The sequence below is a fragment of the Pagrus pagrus genome, assembly GCF_965226575.1.
Source record: "Pagrus pagrus genome assembly, chromosome: 2".
NCBI lineage: Eukaryota > Metazoa > Chordata > Actinopteri > Spariformes > Sparidae > Pagrus > Pagrus pagrus.
In genome coordinates, this window is record NC_140186.1 from 7,532,158 (window position 1) to 7,554,466 (window position 22,309).

Genomic DNA, 22,309 nt, shown 5'->3' on the forward strand with positions numbered 1-22,309 from the left:
TGATGGCCAGCGGTGCTACAAGCCTGACACATCCTAAAAGATTGCATTACAGATCAGCACACTGCAGATGCTTCCATCACATGACTAGCTTTATATAGATTATGTTCACGTTGATTAGTTTTACTGCAGGAGATTGTAATTGTAATCATATTTTCATTATTAAAATATTCCATTGTTTCAGTATTTACTGTCTTGTCTGCTCAGAGGTTCATTCTTGACCTTTGGGAGCAGTGTATTTAACAAAATAATCAACATAAAAAGGTCGATTTACGGGCTTTCGTTGGATCATTGAACCACATCTCATGGTTCTGCTGTCATCGAAAATGATAAAAAAAAAAAAAATGGAGCAACCAAATGTCATCTGATAATAGCAATCCAGATCAAAGTGACACCACTATAATCTCTTTAATGGGTTTCCTGTGTGGCAGCCGGCAGATTGTCGTTACACATGTACTGTAGGCGGTAAGATTTTTGAGCTCAACCACGAGCACCGCCTCTGTTAGGTGTAAGTGTCCCCCCCTCTGGTGCAGGGTTTAATTTCTCAGAAATGATCAGGATATTTTACAACGGCAGAGATCCTTCATCCAGTCTGAGTGATCTGTGAAATAACGCACAGAGTAAAACTAATCCAGTTTATCCAGGAATCAGCAGCACGGCTCAGTTCTTCTGCTGGGGCCAGTTCAGCGCTAGTAAGTAAATACTTGTACTAGCCAGTATTGCCGAGCAGCAATACTGGGCAGATTGGCACGAGGCGAGGCTAATGCAGGTGCCAAGTGGAGTGTTAAGTGCTAGCCATGTGATGCGGGCCTATGGCTCCTGTTGCTGTAATGAGAGTGGCTCGTTCTCAGTCGCGCCCGGCCGCTGCTAATTGCCTTAATTGAGAGAGTGACCTACATCGGAGAGAGGCTTCGGTGGATCAGCAGAACAGCTGGCAAACCTGCGAAGGGAAGGCGAGGGAGCGAGGACTTAAAAAAAGGATGAGATGGAACGAATGAGGGAGAAATTAGGAGAGACGGGACGGATGTAGTAGAACGAGAAACACGGCCCGTCCAACTTTGAAAAGATTGTTGAAATAAACTTTTTAAAAGCACGACAACTCCCAATACTCTTTTAGGCTTCTTGTTTTACTTTAATTTTTGTGCACACATGCTTGACTGGGCACAGACATCATGATTTTTGGACTCAATTAAGCATCAAATGTACCATCAAAGCTAAATGTAACCAGTGGAATGATAGAGAGGGGAAGGGGGGGGGAGCGAACAGATGAAAAGAGCAAGAAAAAGGGACAGGAGGAGAAGGCTGGCGGTGACATCATGCTTTTAGAGCAGAGGCCGGCCCTCAGGCCAGTGCTGAATACACTCCTAACAGTCTTGTGTACTTCCCTTAGACTGAATAATTCAACACACTCCTGATGGAGAGACTGACTGTGACTGTATGTGTGTGTCTCTGCATGTCTGGGCGCTGCGGTGCATGTGTGCGCGCGCACGTACGTGGACGCGTGAATGCATTTGTCTCGAGAGCGAGACGGAAGAATATAAGTTTTGCGTGCATGTGTGTGAATGCAACTTTCTCTTTATCTGTGTGCTAGAAAGAGTGTAGGAGAGAGATAGAGGCTGCTGGGAGCCATTGAATGGGCTTGTGATGTGTGTGCGTGTGTGTGTGCGTGTGTGTGGGTGGCTGCCTGCTCAGTTTATGTGCATGTGGCAAAGTGTGCACACACACACACGTCTGTCAAGTCTGTTGAAGTAAATGCGTGTTTTCTGTGTTTCAGATCAGGTGGTTCAGCTAGTTTGTGTTCCCCTTCAAAAAAAAAAGAAATAGTGCTCATTCAATCCTCTTTCTTCCCCCAATCTCACCAGACTGCTCGTCCACGTCCCTCCCCCAAACACACACTCACACTCACGCACACACACACACACTCACTTGCGCAGTAACACACTGTCTCCCTGCGTTTTGGATTTTAAGCTGCAGTGCTCTTCTGTGTGCCCCCATTTCTTGTTTTTGTGTGTGTGGGCGAGTGCGTGTGGGTGTGTGGTCTGTGTACTCTTTCTCCAAGTGTGTGTGTGTGTGTGTGTGTGTGTGTGTGTGTGTGTGTGTGTGCCTTGTGTGTTTTTGCCAGGCCGTGTGTGTTACTGCGCGTGTGTGGACAGTGAGTGTCGGGGTTTGATCCTGTGCTAATGATCTCCCAGTGGCTCAAACTTCTGTAAAGTGTGTTGAGCAGGAAGAGAGAAAGAGAGAGGCAGAACGAGGAGAGAGGGAGGGAAGAGGAGGATGTGCAAGTGAACAGAGAACAGTGCCCGATCATGATCATCTCATCATCATCATCATCCTCGTCATCATCACTGGCCCCCCCACCTCACCGCCGATACGCTGCTCCTGCAGAGTAACCCCCCCGACCCCCCTGTAGTCACCAGCACCAGAGCGGGAGCAACCACGCTGGCAAAGTCTGCATGGAGAGCTGCAGCATCAAACCGGCTGGTGACAGAAGGATGGAAGGAGGGCTGGATGGATAGACAGATGGATATACTGAGCCGGCATGTGATGTGTGTCATACTCGCACTCTCCTCAGCACACGCATGCACACAAGGAAACGTCAGTCAGATATTGGAGCCGAGCTTTTTCTCTTGTTTCTTTTATACTGAATGTCACACGGAGGGGTTTTCTCGCCTCTCTCTCTCTCTCTCTCTCTCCCCCCCCTCTCAGTCACTCTCTCCTGCCTCCCCTCATCGCCTCCACTCGCTCTCCCTGTCAACTCTCAGCTCATCTTCTTGCTTACATGGACTGTAATGCACTTTTGTTTTTCTGAATGTGTTAGCACTTCCTCTACTTCCTTCCCCGTTCCTTCTCCGAGTCTTGCCTCACCTCTCCTCCCCTCCCCTCCCCATCTGGAAAAGATCTGTCTCACTAATAGGAGGCCTGGTAAATTAGCCCTTCTATCCTTCCTCTCTATCGCTCCTGTCTCCTCCCTTCGTCTCTCATCTATCTCTCCGAGCGTGCGCTGCCCAATAGAGCGCACTCATGCACACCCACAGATAACATGCATAAAAATACATGCGCGCAAGTACAAATTTGCCCCATTTGTGTGTCTGTCTGTTTGTCTCCAGGTTGGGTACTGGCTAATAGGGCGTAGTAGGTAATGGCAGACGTAGCCTATTATCTCTGCTCTGCTGTCTAATAGCCACTGGCTTTAAGCATCTGCCATGTAGCTGCTCTAACTCCCCCAATGGACACTTAGCAACTTAGCGCATACACTGATAGGCACACACACACACACACATACACACATGTACAACCCACCCCCACAGATGCACAGCAGAGATAATATACACACAGCCAAAAGTAATTTGTGCATATGTGAGTGTGTCCGTGCACGTGTGGGAGCGTGCAGAAGTACCGTGTGTGTGTGTGTCCGCGTGTATGTGCGGTTATCACTTCTAACACAGAGTGCCCTGACATTCGGTCTGCTCTCTTTTCCTTGGGGTGCACTGCCTTCCTTTAATTAGTAAAGGAAATAGATTTACTTATCTGATCTTTGACACATTGGCCGCACACACCACTCCAACACACACACACGCACACAAACATGTGCCTGCTCAACCACGTAGCCCATCGACACCTATCCATTACCAGTGTGGTGGAATGCCAGAGCGGGAACACATTGTGTGTTCAGGCGTGCGTGTGTGTGTGTGTGAGTGCTCGGGAGAAATGAATCTGCTCCCATCTGTAGACTGACCATTGATTTGCCATGGTAACAGTGGATGGTGACTGTCGTGTGAACAAAAGCGAGGAGAGCAAGTGGCTGGATTGGAGAGGGAAGAGGGAGAGGAGACGGGGGAGACGGGGAATTGAGGGGGACCAGTGGTGGAATGAAACTGGAGGAAATGGACTCACATGGGGACAAACTCAGCAGAGGCTGGAAAAGAGAGGGGGATTAAAGCGCGTTAGCCTGTTGCTGATTTAACTAAATGTTGCAACAAGAATTTTATGTGTGTATTTCAGAAAGCGAGAGCGTGTGCACAATAGTGTTGTGGGAGTGTTTTTGGTATAAAAAGGCTTACACAGACCTGAGTAAGGCTTATATATAATGAATGAATCCCCCTTCAGCTACCGTTTTTCTTTCCTCTGCAGAATTAGTGATTTGTCTAACCCCCTCCCTTCCCCGCAAACAATCTCTGCAAAAAACCCCTTCGCCACTTTCCAGCTTTGCTCCCAGAATCCGCCCCGGCGACATGCCCTGTGGAGTCCTGTGTCATTGTATAAACTCATTCTGTGGCATTCAGCAAACACAAAGCCTCCGCTGTCAACAACTCACTTAAGGAACTCTGGGTTAGTGTAATTTTAACCAAATCGGGTATAAACCAATGTTTTACTATTCAGCAGGGCCCGCAGCTCTTCTCTAAAAGCAGAAAGACTAACACACTGTGAATTGACTAATTAATCTTCTGGCTTGTGGCATTCCCACACCAGCCAGATCCTTTTGTTTTGCATCGGCGCTGGACAAGCGCCCTGACCCCAACCCCGACTGGCTGTCCCGTTCTCATACCTGCGGCACTTGGCCTGCTTAGCATGGTCCAGCAATCAGCGCTGAGGTAGTCACCCGGGATGGGCTGACTCACCGCTTGCTGCCATTTTTACACCAGGCCTAAGGTTTCTAAAGTCCAATAGAGTCACCATCAGTGGGTTGAGAGAGACAGAGAGACAGTAACAGAGAAAGAGAGAGAGTGGGATTTTTTTTCACCCAACGGCGCTTCAGCTATAAATATCAAACTGGCAATTCTTTGATTTGCCAATGAAGGCTGCCAGAGGAGGGAGGAGGATGCAGGGTCTTGCACAGTTCTTGAGCTGTTTTAAATTCATTCACCGATAGGGGAAGAGAGAAACTGAGGGAGGAATAGGGTGAGCTGTGTCATTAATTTTCCATGTAGGGGGATGAAATAACATTAACATCTCTTTCTCTCTGAAGCTCTATGAGTCAAACAGTTATTATTACTCAACTGCAGCAGCAACACACACACACACACACACACACACCATATATAGACTCACATCCTATTCTCTCTCCGCCACACAGATGCTTGCGTATGTGCGATTGTGTACGTGGATGTCACAGCCTGGACAGACACTTCAGTTTTAATAAAGCAGAGGTCTTTCAGCACTCTGGCGGATCCTGCTGTAATCTCTCCTAAACAGGTGTTGTGATTAGCCTCTGCCGTGAGCAGCATTCTGACACTTGGATAGGCAGGGCCAGCCATGCACACAACCATCGGCTACCGCTCAGGAGACAGATTTAACCGCCGCTGCTTGGCAAGCACACCTCTGCCATCCAGTACAATGCACTTTGTCGAAGTTCTACTTGAATTTATTTTTTCTTTCCTCTGCCAAACAATTATGTCAATTCTTTACAATAGTCTAGATGATGCCTTGCATGCTGATGCAGCACCATATGTAATACAGTCACACAGGGACAGTTGTTGGATCCAAAGGTGGATATTTCATTTTACTGTTAAGGGAACAATAAAAAGAAAAAATCCTAAAGAGTAATTATGTATAGTGAAGAAATGCTGATGACTACTTAAACTATACTAGATTATTAAAGGTAAATAACATAAGATTGCAACAGCATGGTAAAGGACACGGCTGCCATGTAGATAATGTTGTGGCCACGCGCTGCTGCACAAGATTCAACTGTGAGGTAATGGGCCGAACAAAATGCGGTCTTGGCTATGACGATAAATGTGTTTTGTTTCTATAGCGAGGCAAAGTCCTGCCCTTTCCAGTCACGTCTGACCTTATTTCTGAAAAAAAAAAATTGTACAGTAGTCGTTGGGGGCAGACAAATAAATGTTTGATCCTGTTTGAATTGTGCCATGAATTACACATGTGCTGTTTGTCAATTTAAAAGATAATTTTAAAAGTCAAGAAAATCACAGTTTGTTGTAAAGATAGTAAAATACCAGTTACCATACCATTCTAGTTTTTTTGTAAAATGCTCAGTGAACTACATCGTCTCTCTCAAGTGAACAACACCAACACGGCCGGCACCTCGGCACAGAAAAGCTATTAAAAAAGGTTAAAATCACAATAAATCTGGCCATATTCGTCCCTTTCCATTCACTACCATACACGTTTCACTACCATACATACTTTAGGGCCGTGACTTCACCTCTCTATTAGTGTTGTAGAATTAAATGAAAATGTCAGACACGTCTTTTGTTTAAAGTTCACTTTTGAAAGGTAGCTACTCACTAGATGTCAGCCACCACCACCAACACACTCCACCTATGTGTGGAGGTGCAGGTTGGTAGGCAGTGGACCAAACCACTGTGAGGCATATGAAGGGGGGGGACCCATCCTAAATCTAAATCTTCATGTGTCTATATTGAGCGTGTTTGTGTGTTTTCAGTGGATGTTATTATATTATTTAAAAATCTGTCTTTACAGTGATGTAGTCTGAGGGTGGAGCCCCCAGTCCTCCCCGAAAAAGCATATCTCCATGTTTACAGGGTATTTATCAACAAATTAAAATATCAAACTGATATATTAACCTGAGCAGGTTTACGCTGTGATTAATCTGCAGCATAAAGGAAACAACTTACTCAGCTTGCTTTGCATTGCCAATTAGGAACAATACTCCTACTTAGAAGCTCTGCATTAAAGTTTTGCAAATTAAATCAAAGTGTTGTAAGAGTCTGTTTGTGCTTCACAGTCTCAGCCTGAAAATTAGGCGGCTTCACTTGCATATTTTTACGTCTTATTTGCCAGTGTCTGACAACAGCTCTCTTTATAGTCCGCAGTGTTTATTCACCATTTTCCGCTTTTCCTCAAACACCTCAAACAAACTTTGCACACGAAATAAACATCTGTTTTATATTCAGTTTCAACTACAAGAGACCAGTTTGATGAAATAGTGAGAGTCACACAGGTTTATTTAATTACATTTATTGAGTTAAACTAACTTAATTATTGTGCCAGTGTTAAACCTTTATTAGGCTTTTGTTGTTGCTTTATTATGATCAGTACACACTTACCTTTATTATTATTATTTTATGTTTTTCATTATTAAATAGTACAGAAGAAGAGACGACACTACGGCATGATCATATTAATAAGCATCTCATGAGGGCATGTAACCTTAATGTAAAGCCTTACCAATGTCGCAGGTGTCAGATTGTACATATGTTATTGATGAAAACCTGAAAATATTACCAGCCACAGTACACTGTATGCTTTACTGCATGTAACAAACTCACAGACAAGGTAAATAAAAGCCACTGTTGATGGTTGTATCGCTAAGAGATCTCTTACTGTAGCATCATCTCTGGCACATCACAAGGAGTGTGACAGTGGATTAATAAATCACTAATCTCCTGCTAATCTCATCATGTATTAATAACTGATAATTTGTTTTTTGCCACACTTAAAATCCCAACAAAACTGTAAAAAAAAAAAAAAAAAGATCTCCTCGACTGGCATGTTGACAGCAAAGGAATATATCGCATGGGTTTGATGGATGACGGTGCTGTACATTCTTCAAGGCTGCAATATGTCTGCAAGCTGTTCTTAATGGGTTTTTGAAAACAAATGTGAGTTTATGACTTCCCTGAGATAATTAAGGTAAACCTGCAGTAAAACAGAGTGTATTAGTTTCTGACTGGTTGGCGGTGTCAGAGTGTCTGAGGCCTTTAATGACAATAGGGAGAAACTAAAATTAGACTAATATTGGACTGTTTTGCGCAAATAAAATGCTCAAGGCAACACATCCAGACACAAATTAAGCGTCGCGATGACAAGTACCTGTCAAAATAAAAAAGAACACATCTAATTTAGTGACTATTGAATACTAAATTAAATTTTTAAATCAATGAATTTCTAGCGTTGAAATATTTTACTTCGTGTCTGATTTACGTGGTTTGAATCCCAATATTTTTGACTTATTATTTTTAAGAATTGCGTCTTCAAGTTCAAACAAAAAGGTGTCCAATATTTAAAAACTATATTTAGGTTGCTGAGATTTATTTGTTCTCGGATTAAATTATTTTCAACCAAACCCTCATACCTTAACAACTGAATTGGTAGATTGCCAATGAATCCCAAAACTACTTAATCGAGTGTTTGATAGTACCAGCTAGAGGCGTAATGGACCTTCACCGCCACATGGTGAACCAGTCGCAGCTTTGTCAGGTTTAGGAAAGATCATGTTTGGGCTCAAAAAGGTATAATAAACTTAAGTTATGTTATGTAGCTGATGTAACTTCAGTATGTTAGGTGATTTAAAAATGACTCAACGCTGACTTTCATCCATCCATCCACCCCCTATGTATTTATACTATGTCACCTGACCTCCTCCTTTGCCCCCGTCGTAATTACTACGGCCACTAGAGGCCACTGCCTGACAATAAATGTACAGTAAATAGGGGTCATGACGAGCTGCTTGCACAGACGACCTTAACGCGACATTTTTCAGTTGAGGACCACTTGTATGGGCTACCAAGAACAACCAATGACATGGGTTTGTTTAGACATCTGTCCTATAGGTTATCTCTGTCAGTCACAAGTCTTAAGGCCTTTTTTTTTGCTTCCATAGACAGGTTTTTATATATAGACACTTAATTTGTGTTTGAGACTTGCTGAGTTAGCTTTTTATGAGCAAAACATTGAAGTGTAGGCTTCAACCTTTTTCCCATTTCCATAAGTGGCCCTGAAAATTCTGACCCCCCCCAACTGTATTTGCCACATTTAATGAATACAGTCTGTTTCACTGCAGGTTTACCTTAATTACCTCAGCTTATAAAAATTCAAATTCATACGGCCTTTGCTGTTGCACTTATACAAATACGGACCTCTACAGCGGGTCCACTTTGACTGAAAGTGCTGGAAAACTCAGTGGTGAAATTAACATGCAACTATTTTAACTTTTGTGTGGGGGAAAAAAAAAAGTTAAGTGGTATGCCGGAGGAGAAAAATGTGTTTTCAAGTGTCAGGAGACATGCTGTATGCCAGCCCCATATTACATTCTGAGGTTCTGCCGTAATGCTGCGCGCCCGCTTTGTCAGTCGCTCTGCTGTCCATTACATGCTTGTCTGAGTTAGTGGTGAGACCTAATGCTTCACTCGCCTGAGCTAGGCTATGCTAGCTTGGGGGCTCTGCGCTCTGGTAAATGCTATTCTGTGTTTGCCTGGGGAGTGTGAGGCTGTTAAATACTACAGTAGACTCAAGCATTGGGACTTACCTCTTGTTAAATACTAAAGTAGTCTTTGTTAGCATTGGGAGCTGGTGTCTGCCAGCTAAATGCTATAGTTCTCCGTCAATCCTGGGAATGTAGAAAGTCTATGTTCGGTTAGTGGATGTGGGCTTTGGGACTTGTCTCTGTTCTAAAAACTGAAGAGCTTTCAGTGCTTAAGGGACCGCTGCTTGTTAGCTATGAGAGACCTGCCTTTACATTCTGTTAGTGTCAAGAGAATTTTTAATGCTATGTCTGTGCCACAGAGGGTGCTGGCCTGTTCACAGCTTTCAGCAGTGTTCATAGGATGGTGTTTGATGTTACATTACCGCACTCATAACACTGTTTCTGTACTTCAAACACAAAGGGAATCAATATGTGTGTGTACATTTCTGTTTGAAAAGATATCGCCATTATACTCATGTCGTGTCGATACCTCAAAAGCTTCTGTAGCATAAACAGCCCCCTCTGAATGGATGTTCTGTTACTTCTGACGCTAGTCAAGTGACAACAGCTTCCTCTCCGAGGCTACCCGAGGTGTTTGTTTGTAAGTGGCTTTTCCTGAGCTAATTCTTTGTTAGCCGATGGATTTAGAGCGATGTTTGTTAGCACTAGGGTTTGTAGAACATCTGCTGAGCATTTACACAGAATTACACTGCAACACATAACGTGTCCTGTCTACCAGCGTGGCTTTTGAGTGCAGTCTTAATGTTTTATCGGCTCTTGTTAAGCGTCTCGACCTTTTCTCTTCTAACAAAGTAACCAGCAGTGTCAAATAAATCCTAATTACACTGATAAGGTCCGAGATTGCCAGGGAGAATTTATCTTCTAAGAAAATTTACTGCAATGCCTGAGGTGACCGCCTGCGCTTTGATTGTATGGATGTTTTGTGCAGCACACATGCCTTTTTTTGTGTAATCAACAATGTAAAGGCTCTTGAAGATGGATAACCTGAAAGCTATCGGTGTTATCAGGTACACCTGTGGTTTCCCTGTGATGAAATGTCAAAATGTCTACCATCTAAAAGGCCTATCGATCCGAAAATAAGACGGCTTTGATTACAAGTGCACCATCTGTTTGCGACACCAGGCTTTGGATTCAGTTTATTTTCATTTTCCTGTTAAATGTACATCTATGTCACGTACGAACAAAAATAAAGGGAAATCATTAATGACATATTCACCAACAATATTTTTATAATTGAGTTTTTGTTGAACTCTGTATTTCTTTCTACATTCTCAGTCACATTTAGTCTCCTGTCATATTTGGGAGTATAAAATCAATCTCTGGCTGTTTTTAAGACATAAAATAGATTCTTAACCTCCTATCCTAATAGAACATTTCAAGCCGCCTTCACAGCTGCGAGCTCTAAATTCTCTGTCTAATTATTTGGCTTTCTGAAATATCATCCCAAAATGGCCCATGAAAGTATTCATTTGGATTCCTGCATGGTGAATGAGACTTGCAGCTAAAGTTCAAGTAGGGTTTTTACTATTTTATGCTCACCATCCGTTTCAACTGGACGAGACTCACTGCGTCTGTTAATTACTGTGCTGGTAACCTTGCTCTCAAAGGTTTCTCATTCACTGGCAACATTTTCTGATATAATTTGTATTCCAAATGAGTTTTTGGTGTTTTGTCTGTTACCTGTATCTGAAACCTCGGGGACTCTGAAAACAGTTTTTCTGCGCCGTGCTGCCAGTGAATCTAAACGTTCAATTTGCCAGAATAATGCGGGGATGTATTTTAATCCTTTAATCTTTAACTCAACTTTCGGCTTAAGATCGCTGTGAAAAACTTCTCCTGCAGTAATGCCACTGTGACTGTAATTTTTTGGCGATTGACTTATTTTGTGACCCTTGAATCCACAGCAAGCTTCACTTTGTTGACACAGGACTTATTTTGCCTCACTAGTTTGTGTGCACTTTTGTGTGCAGACAGAAGTGGGCCGGTACTTAGCAGCATCTGGGGCCGTACTTTGTCAGGCCAACTTAATGTAGCTGCGACATCCTAACTGACCTACTGGATTAAATATTAATAAAGCACATTGCTGGCCTCATCATCATCGTCATCCTCCTCACTGCCATCTACTTCTCATTATTTTGCATACCACCTTCTGCCTCTTCTTTTGTGCTAGCCCGTGTCGTGTGCTTCAAGTTATTGCTCTTAGCTTTTGTTTTATGTGTTCATCCACCTTCCCTGCTCGCAGCTCCTCCTCCCGAAGCCCACGTGACTCCTTCTTCTCTCGGTGATTTCTAGAAATGTGTCAGTTCGTCCCTCATTAGCCTGGATCTGTACAGCTCCCTCCACACTTTCATATTTTCTGCATCTGATTGCTGTAAACAAAAACGAAATTCGACACGGAGTAGCATGTGTCTGTGTGTCTTTGTGTGTGAGGGGGGGGAAGAGGGGAAAAGTAAGAGTCTGTCTTGGTTTTGGTGGTGTATTATTTATCGCTGTGCCGGCTCATGAGTAAAGCCATATTTTGAGGGCCGTTTGTGCGTGTACACAAGTGTATGTGCTGTATGCATGCACGTGGGTGGACGTGAAGCTGCACATGAAGTTCACTGTATTTGTATAATTGATGCACGATGTCATCAGTAAATCTCTAGGTATGTGGTTATAATGTGGAAATTCATTCGTGTGTGTGTGTGTGTGTGTGTGTGTGTGTGCATTATTCATATGTAAGCTTCTTGGTGGACTTGTGTGATTTGATGAGAAGATGCAGGTCTGTGTCAACGTCTCTTTTTATCCTTTATAATTCAGCAACCACCAGCGACTATCATCATCCTCCCCTTTCACCCCTCAGTCTTCTAAAAAGACTTTCAGCTCATTCATTCTGAATCTTCCACTTACTCTCCAGCCTCCTCTCTGGATTGTGAAGGTATCGAAAAAGGAAGTGTGATGGTTAGACCAGGATGACAGGTGTAAATATTAAACATGTTAAAAGCATGTTACGAACATGTATGACATGAAGCATCACCTCCACAGTATCTTCGTCCTGTCACCATATGAGGGGCCACTGTGTACGTGTGTGCTCGCGTAATTAATAATTTATGAATTACTGAATTAAGTATTATGCCTTTCAGACTCGAAGTGATGAGAAGAGTTTACCATCAGCGAGCATTTGTTTGTATTTTCATCGAGCAGCTTGTTTATGATGTATTTAAATTCTGGCATTCAGACTTTTGAACGCCCCTCGCTGCTCTACTCAGTGGACACTGTTAGGTGAAGGTAACACAATGTGTGTGTTTGTGTAAGAACTGTAACTACTTATTATGTTCATTATCGATTGATGAATCAATTTTTGTGTTAATTTAATGCGTAAGAATGAAAATAATGCCCCCAATAAGTCCCCCAGAGCTCATGGTGACATTTCCCCAAAAAACTTGTTATGTCCAACTAACAAACCCACGGCTACGGGAGCAAACACAGAGCAACAAATCATCATATTTGTCGGAATTTGCAAATGTCTGGCATCGTGCTTCATAAATAACCCAGAGGATGAATCTGGCTCATTATATTATATTATAGCAGCATAAGCATATAGATTTTAAACAGACCCTCTGGTTAGCCCAACTGATTTCTTCTGAATTTCTTGGTTCAGCTCTGCCCGAGATGTGCGCACAGTTTTTACTATGCAATTAGACACCAGGCCCTGTAGTGGGTATCAGGCTGTGCTGTCGTGAATTAACTTCCCTCCGACAACACCATTCTTCAGCCCTGACTTAACGTATAAGCGATCAACAGATATGTTTGTAACTAAATTAAATCTGCTGAAATGATGTTTAAATAGCCTACAATTTTGAGGTGTTTGTGTATTTCTATTTTCTGCTAGTGTATATTTCACTCCGCACAATATGGTACTTTTACTCAACTGTATTCATTTGACTTTAACTGTAGTTACTAGTTACTTTGCAGATTCTGATTATTCTGTTGAAAGGCTATTACTCTTGTGACCAGTCAGACAGTGTTGTGAGCGGTTCATGTGCAGGACCGCAGAGAGGTGACTACAGATGATGAGATGAGAAGTGGCACATTTTTTAGTTCATTCATTTTGTTGTCACCTGAGCAAGAACAGCAAAGAACAGACACTCTGCAACAGCCACAGCCTGGTCAGCTGTCCAGCCACCATTACTGTATCTGTGTCCGCTCACTCACTCACTCGCTGTTGTTTAGATCAGGGCTTCCTAAAGTGGGGCACCCAGGTTCAATTTGGCCTGCGAGATGTTCCTTTGTTTTTTAAATCACTCTGTAAATTGACATTTATGCTGTTTTATTACTTGTGAGGTGAAAAGGCTCTTTAAACATGTGGGATCCCTAATTATATGAGCATGGCGGGTAGAACGACACTTGTGCGTAGGAAGTCCTTTCTCACAGCAGCCACTGTGACATGAAATAGTGGGTAAACAGGTGTTTCTAATCACCTTAATGAAGGTTCTGTTCTGTTTAGGTTCAGCGGCTTAATTTACCTGATTAGTAACACCTGTGTTTACCTACGATTTCATGTCAAAATGGCTGCTGTGGAAAAGCTATATGAAGGGAACTTGGGTATGAAAATTGATATTTATCATACAATGAACATTTGCTTATATGCACTATTAAAGTGTACCATATTAGTGTTACTTGCACTGCTAACTGAGCTAATTAGCTTACAGTAGCTACAGTTAGCAGCCATAGATAGCAGCAGTTAGCAGCTACTCTGGTGATATGCTGTCCCCTGTTTGTTTGTATGAATTTGACAGGTGGGAAATTCTTACATATTGCACCTTTAAGGGTCATTCAATTAACAATAATAATAATAATTGTGTAGTGGCATAAAACCCTGATAATTGATGAGATGGTCATCGTATTGTAAAAATCTCTTAAAGATGCAGCCCTACCTGCTCATGATCTCCGTGACGATTACCACTAATGGGCAAAACTGCAAAAAAAAACAAAGAATTACCCATATCATCGGGATAAAATGGAATTATCCTTTAATCAATGAACAGATTGGTTTGACGGCCTACAAATTGGTAAATCGAGCGTTTGTTTGCGGCACTGATTTGTGTGTGTTTGTCAGCTGTGCGCTCGTACTGTATGTGCGAGGGCGTGAGTGGGTGTTTGTGCTTGTGTGTCGGTGTTATCTGGGCAAAACGGAGGATGTGCCTGTTGCCGCACAGAGGGAGATTTTTCTTTTCTAAACCTGAGTAAGGTATAAAGCACACACACCCACAGCCACACACACACACACACAGAGAGATGGAAACAGTGAGATAGATCTTTTTGAAGTACAATTTCATCCTCGCTCCTTCCCACTATTCTCCCTTTCTTGTAGCAGAGGAGGGAGGGGAGTTAAATCTCTGCGGGTCCTGCGTTATGTTTGTGATGGCCAAAGCTGGGAGCTTTTTGTTAGAATGAGTGACAAAACCGGAGCCACAATATAGGTTTACACCCATTTATACACACACACACACACATACACACACACACACACACACCTTCGCACACATGAAGGTGGTGGTGGTGGGGGCTGAGAGGCAGGAGCTGACAGCTGATTCTCCATGTGTGTTTATGAGGGCTTTGATGTTTAATGTGTCACGTTCTTTGATGCCCTCTGTGGAAGGGGTGTCAGAGCATGTGTGTGTGTGTGTGCACATGGCCTGTGTGTGTGTGTGTGTGTGTGTGTGTGTGTGTGTGTGTGTGCCTGGAAAAAAAGGAGCCTTGTGAGGAGGTTTGAGGGTTGTGTCGCTCTTAGTTTTTCTCCAAAGACTCTCACTCCTTTTCCCCTCTTTCTGCAGCAGGTACCTCAATCCGACTCACACGACGAGAGCATTTGTCTCCTTCTTCTTCTTCTTCTTCTTCTACCCCCTTCAGCCTTTTCTTTTTCTCCTCGTCTACTCCTCCTCCCTCCCTCCCTCTCTCTCCCCTCTCTCCTCTCTGATGCATAGGCTTGTGTTGCTGTCTATTTGCTGTGTCCCCGGGGAGAAACTCAGCTTACACTTTATGCAAACATACATTCTGCAATCATTAGCAACTTATTTCACACTCACTTTGGGTTTCATTCTGTTTAATAGCTGCTTTGGTTTTGGTAATGCTTCCTGCTGCCTCTCACTCTCACACTGACCCGCCGTTTCCTTCCAATACTGAGACGAAATGATTTAACTGTACACGGCATTTTGAATTAATGCTGTAAAATACGGAGGCACAGTTTATAGAGGACGTCCTCCGACTTCAAATGAGACCGCTGTGAAATGACACCGTATCTTTTGCAGTCAGAGCACCACAGAAAAATTATGTTCGGCATTAATGAGCCTGATTTCCTGAGTTACATTTGAGCCAGTTCAGTAATACAGCACCGTACGAAATGAGCGTCAGTGTTTGGCTCAATTAGCTTTTGAGACAACACACCGCTGTTGTTATATTAGCTACTGAGGGCTGAAGTGAATCAAACCTGTGAGTTATGAGGCAGTTATCTCCGACCATTAGGCCCCCCTGTTGCCAGCAGTCACTCTCTTGCAGTGTTGTCGACTGAATCTCACTCTCTCAGCATCTCTCCCTCTTCCTCTCTTTCCCATTTCCCCTCTCTCCTCCTTCGTTCCTCTAACACTTACACTCTCTCTTATCTCCGGCACTCTCCGGCTCTGACTCACTGATTGCAAAATTGAAAATGGTTTTAATTCTATCGGGTTTTTGAGTCTGATTTGAACTCATTCACTCCAGCTCTTCTCTTCTTTTTTTTTCTCTTTTTTTTTCCTCGTCTGCAATTAATTCAGTTCCTCAGACAAATCTGCTGACTGTCTCTGGTGTCTGTTGTTGCAGGATGAGAAGTCCACGTTCTTCCAGTTCGGCGCGGCTCTGCAGCAGGAGGCTCTGCTCATGCTTGCCATCATGGAGGAGTATGACTGGCATGTTTTTTCTATCGTCACTTCCAAGTTCCCTGGGTACCAGGATTTCATCAGCACACTGAGGGTAACTGTGGATCACAGGTAATGATTACGCTCCCCTTAACATGTACAAACACACACACTTTTCATCCTTAACCTGTATTTATGGCAGTACTTATTTCATGGTGCTTTGTTACAGCTTTGTGCGCTGGGACATGCAGAGTGTGGTGACTCTAGATGCTGTAGATGGCGACCCAAACTCTAAATCACATATTGCCCTCAAGAGGATCCAGAGTCCTGTTATACTGCTGTACTGCTCCAAGGATGAGGCTGTGTGAGTGTCGCTGTCTCTCTGTCATACACTGCCAGATTTCTGCAGTGAATCTTTATTAACTTTGTGACTCTGCTCCTCGACAGGTATATACTAGAAGAAGCTCGGTCCTTGGGCCTGATAGGAGCCGGTTACATCTGGATTGTGTCCAGTCTCACCACTGGCAACCCAGACTTCACTCCTGAGGTAGTGAGGCCCCACATGTAGTAACAGGTGGCCACTTTTGAGTGGTTTAAGACGGCGTTTTTGATTCCAGGCTGTTGCTGTCTCCTTTACGCTTATTTGCTTTCTTCTGGCATTAGTTAGATATGAAGATTAACACCACTCTCATACCAGTCCAAGTGTGAAGCTACAACTGGCACTTAGTGGCACTGTCAGTTACAGTTTTCTTATCATAAAGAAACAGAAGCAAGCAGCTAGCCTGACCCTGTCTAAAACAAACAAAATCTGCTTACCGGCATCTTTAAAGCTCATTAATTAACACATCATATCTTAATGTGTATAAATTCTTCAGTGTAAAATCAGAGGGTTGTGTGCAGCTGTGTCTTGGCGGAGCGCAGTTGCCAGTTAACAAATGGAGCCAGCTAAGCTAAGCTACATGAGATTGGTGTCAATCTCATCTCGTCATTCTTAGTCACTGTAGAGACAAATAACTTTTCAATCAAATCATTTCATGGAAACAGCAAACTTGAGAAAAAAAACAACCACTTCCTCTAATATGCAAAAAATTTCTTCATTTCTTCATCGTCTCCTGACAGCATGCAACATGGTCGATGCTAGCTGACACACAAGAACAATTACAACTTGCCGTATCGAAAGTAATTCCTGAAGACCTCTATCCATTTTGTCTCCTGGTTTGTTTACCTCTAGCCTCTCCTAACCAGGGTTAGGCCTGCTTGTACCCCAGGGCGTACTTCTGCAGTCACCAACAGATACTTGCAACGACTGAAGAGAAACTCAACTAATTTGTGTGCATATATCCACTGAGTCAGACTGCAAACAAGCAAAGAACTCTGCATATAATAAGATACAGGAAAACGTATCAAGTTAGCCTTGAGATGAAGAGCTAAAAATCTGCTTACTGTATCTCTACTATATATTCCGTATAGCCTCTAGTACCAATGCTTAAATGATTAAGGAGTTAGCTAAAAGTAATAACTGATAAAAGATTGTAGTTGTTAGCCTAACATAATAGATAAGTAATTGAAAATAGTAAGCTGAGAATATTGAGTGGTGACAAAGCTAAAAGTGGTGGATTAATTCTTCAAGTTTCTGCCAGACCATGTGATAGTGTGCTATGTAAATTCACAGTTACTGAATAAATTGTAAGATCCAGTTTAAAATCAATTCAAATGAACACATTTAGAAGAAGAGTTCATCTGACTTGGCTGTATGGGTACACAAAACAAACAGTTTGGGAACCCCTGCTTTAATTCATATTACATTTTTATGAACTATGTTTAGTTTACTGCTTTGTCTATATTCTTCTCTCTCTTCCTAAAAATATTAGTTCATCCCCTAAACAGGATGTTTGACAGCTTACATACACATTCACTCTCAAAATGTAGGTCAGCAAGGTAGCTTTTATTCAAATAGCATATAAATATGTATACAAATAATTCAAAGTATAATCAGCTCAGTTGTTCCCCTCGCATTAAGAATGAAAACACATCCAGGGTTTGCTTACCTTTCTTCAAAAGCCTCCCAAATGTTTATTTTCCTTCCGTGTCCGTCATTCTCCACGACTCGAATTTCCTATTTGTGTTGGTTTTTACGCCTCTGTTTTCTTTGTTAGACAAAGATATGATTCCACAGTTAGAAGTTGCCAAATTAAAATGTAAAAACAAAGCATTGTGGTGCAGACTGACGGACAAGCGTGCTGGCATTTTGTTTGTTCAGTCTGCTTTAGAGAGATAAACATGAGCTATTTAGTTTCTAAATTCGTTTTTTTCTGACACTTTGAAGGCGTAGGCGATACCTGAATGAGTGAATGAATTCATTTTGTGGACATATGGTCTGCTCATACTACTTTAATAGCCAGATATGAATTATTTCAGGAACCAATAAATCATCCACTTGACAGCTTTGAGAGATGCATATGGATGTTTAAAATTGGGGTAAAAGAAAAAAAAAAGGCCAAATTGAATCTTTCACACCAGATGTACCACTTCTCAGATCTCCTCTCCTTTCCTCTCAGATGTTCCCCCTGGGTATGATCTCCGTGTCCTACGATGACTGGGAGTACCCGCTGGACACGCGGGTGCGGGACGGGGTGGGCATCATTTCCTCTGCAGCGACCGCCATGCTGCGGGAGAAAGGAGAGCTGCCAGAGGCCCAGAGCAGCTGCTACAGCACACCGTCAGACAGGAGCCCGGGGAAGCTCCCACCTAGTGCTCTGCGCAGGTGTGTATGTCTGTGTCTGTGTGTGCTTGTGTGAGAGTGTGAGGAGATCAAGGTCTAGGGACTTGCATAACTCTGTTTGTCTTTGTAGCTGAGGGTTGAGCAGTCTTACATAACTCTTTTTAATGTACTAATGAGAGGGGTAGAAGCGAGAACGGAAGCAGAGATGACAGCGGTGTTAAACACTGTGATGTCTAATGACATTTAACACTATTAGCTCTTGTGTACATGGCTGCTCCGTGCATGAGCTCATCCTGCTGCCTCATTCAAGAGACAATGAACTGAACTTCAGACAGACCTCCATGTTGTTGCCGCTGCCCTGTGTTAACTGGATCCTAGTATGTGTGTGTGTGTGTTTCCGTGTATGTGTGCACCTTGCCTCACATGACTGAATTCACTGTCATTAAGTCAGGATTAAAGCAGCTTTTACTAGCTTTGTTCTCCCTTTTTCGTAGCTCTGTGGGTGGCATGTATGTGTCAGTAGGTGCGTGTGTGTGTGTGCGTGCATGCACATATGCATACCGGTACATGTGTATGTCCTCCTCTCTGAAGTCTCTGTGACGAGGACACAGTTAAATCCTTTCAAACAAGAAGCGGGGGACAAATGGGCACACAGACACATTCATACCGAGCAGCCTCCATTGAAAAAGCACAGAAACAGAATGTGTTAATTGTTTTGCTTCCTGTTTGTTTTTTCGGTGTGATTTTTTCGACTGCGTCTCGAATATGAGACATGCGGCGGCTTACGTATGATTATTAATTCAGAAATCTATACAAAACCGAGTGAAAACACGAAGGTCACGTTGCTAGGCTATGCACATCTCTGGTGACGTATGACTTGCCTCATTAGAATGAGAGCCACAGTGCGGTTTTCACCATTATGGCTTTATTATCCCATTTTTCTCCCTTATTAGATCATTACAGTATATATCAAAGCATATACAATACTGCCGTTGTTGACAGGTTGATCCAATATAACTCAGAACTCAATTGGAGCTCAAACCTTCAGCGGAACGGACTTTTTTCTCTCTGTCAGAGGTGCCTCATTTGTTTCACTAAGTTATTAGATATAATTTGCATATTTGTCAAAACAACTGCAGCCAGTTTTTTTGTGATAATAAACTGACAGGTTGGATTTCCCTACCCTGATTTGGAAGTGGTGAGGCTGGGATCAGAACTCTGCATACATTAGTCTAGATACAATCTTGCCGCAGTGTGCATATAAACAACGTGAGGTGGAGAGGAATAGGACAACATAATCTGGCACTTAAAAGACCCTATCAACCCCGTTTGGATCCTCTGTCATTCCTGCCTGACAGGCATTAATGTCTCATACTCTGGTTCGGCGTATTTGGTCTCCACAATTGTACAAGTTTTTATTGAGGCTTGTCCTTGTACTAAATTTCAAAAGGTTATTCTATTTGATAGAAGCAGCGTACCATGCAAACCCCTAAGCTGTCACTTTTTTTTTTTTTCTGCAAAGATGCTCGCTGCCATAATACAGAGTTCGGAAAGAGCCTCCCTTCCTTCTTCATTCCTACTTTAAGAAAGTGCTCACACAATGGTCGAGTACTTCAATAATAGAAAAGTGATCCACACATGGTAGTGAGGGGACCCACATTTTAAAGATGCACTTACAATAGTAGGTACTTCTTTTTATTTCCGTGCCGCAGCTGATGGTGCTTTTAAAAACCAGCCGCTGAAAAATGAATTGAAGAAATCAAGCGAAGGCAAATAATTTTGCATGCAGTGATAAAGAAATCATTAAAGCCCTTTTTAATGCAGCTGTACGTTTAGTTTTGTGAACATCAGAGGGGAACAAAAAAAATGACATGAATATACATGTGTGTATGAATATGAATATAAATCTGAATATATGTTGTGTAATCTGCCTGTTTTGCATGCCTCAAAAACACACCAGCCTCATCAGTTTAGATCAAAATCCTTCCCCAAAAATGGTAACAAACCTGAAATAGGAGGAGACAGCAGTTTCCCAGAATAGACCGCAACAGTGTTTCCGCTATATGTATTCAGCTGTGGCAATGCGCTGTGACAAGGGCATCACCTGCTGCACCATGAAGATTTTTCAAACAGTAAAATATATATTTGTCTTGACATGTCACTAATAGCCAAAAGCATATCTATAATGTAATCTATAATGACACGGGAAGGTTAGATCATATAGAACAAAAGACTCTCTTGTGTGTAACTTTATAGGTTTATATGTAATTATTAGCGTTGAGCGTGAGCGAGTTTATACCCACAGCAGAGCTGCTTGGTATTTTTGCAGCGCCTGCATGCGAGGGAGACGGGGACCTTTTTATTTACCCTTCGCTCCGTGTGAGCGGAGCCCGTTTGGAAGAGCACAGGCCTGTTTCCAAGTCTTTGTAAAAACAGATGATTAATGTACCTCTGGCTAATCCACTGTCCAACAACAACTTTTATGTGTGTCGGCTCTAATACGTCTCCAGCAGATGAGACAACATAAAATCCCACCTGTTTGAATTAGATTGTAATTATCATAGTTTTCACCTGCAGGGCGCATGCAAAGCAGCACTCAAACCATTCCCTTTATGCATCTTGACTTCCTGTCGCAATATTTGAGTTTATGCATGAATCTTTCATAGCCCAGTCCGCTGTCCTGCTCGCACAGAAAAACAGAAGTGCATTCTAGCCTCCGATTTAACTCTAAATGAAGCTGTGGATCTTTGAAGGCATTTATTGAATGTGCATTTATAGAGTTCCCCGTCAAGATAACAATTCTCTGTTGTGACCGTATGAAAGTGGGCTCTTGTGCCAAATTAAAAAATGTAAAGCTGGAATTTTGGCTTTTGTAATATTCTATTTTAGTCAAGTGATATTTCAGTCGTATAGCGTCACGCGGCCAACTCTGTTTGACACCGTGTCAAAATGAATCACACCATGTTTCTAATAAAACGGAACACAAGGCATCGAAGAAAAAAGTGTTGTCTGTTTCGGGCAGCTGCTGTCCCTCTTGTGATTTGGTCTTTTTAGTAAACTTCCTCAGACAGCCCTCCTTCCCCCCGGTGGGAATTCGTGCTATTATCCCAGTCTTAACTCTCCGAAAATCCTCGCCTTCTGAAAATTGTTTTACTGGAGTGAGTGTATTCCTAATCCCATATCACTGTGTGTGATACTGCTTCATTTACTCCCCTCTACTGCTTCGGTTTAGCGAGTGTGTAAATGTTTCAGCTAAAAGGATCTGTTTGCGTATGCAATATAACTGTAGTGAGTAAGAGAGTGAGGGCAGCCTTGTTGCACCAGTGACTTGTCTTTCAGGCGTTTATCTGTAGAGAAATCAATGCAGAATGTTGATGGGAGAGATATGTGGCCTCTGACTCTTCCCCCTCCTACACACAAATAAACACACACACACACACACACACACACACTCAGGCGTGCATGCACACACAGTGGGTGAATACAGCATTGATTTGAAGAGGATACTCTCGCAGTGATTACAGAGTG

General features: G+C 42.7%; 1 protein-coding gene across 1 annotated transcript in view; it reads left to right on the plus strand.

Moving 5' to 3' along the window:
- grin2ab (glutamate receptor, ionotropic, N-methyl D-aspartate 2A, b) overlaps positions 1 to 22,309 on the plus strand; it is a 127,349-nt gene that overhangs the window by 79,797 nt on the left and 25,243 nt on the right. The window contains exons 10-13 of the mRNA XM_084372066.1: positions 16,025 to 16,191; positions 16,289 to 16,423; positions 16,507 to 16,606; positions 18,618 to 18,823. Of these exons, the coding sequence (XP_084228192.1) occupies positions 16,025 to 16,191; positions 16,289 to 16,423; positions 16,507 to 16,606; positions 18,618 to 18,823 (608 nt within the window). The remainder of the gene's footprint in view (positions 1 to 16,024; positions 16,192 to 16,288; positions 16,424 to 16,506; positions 16,607 to 18,617; positions 18,824 to 22,309) is intronic.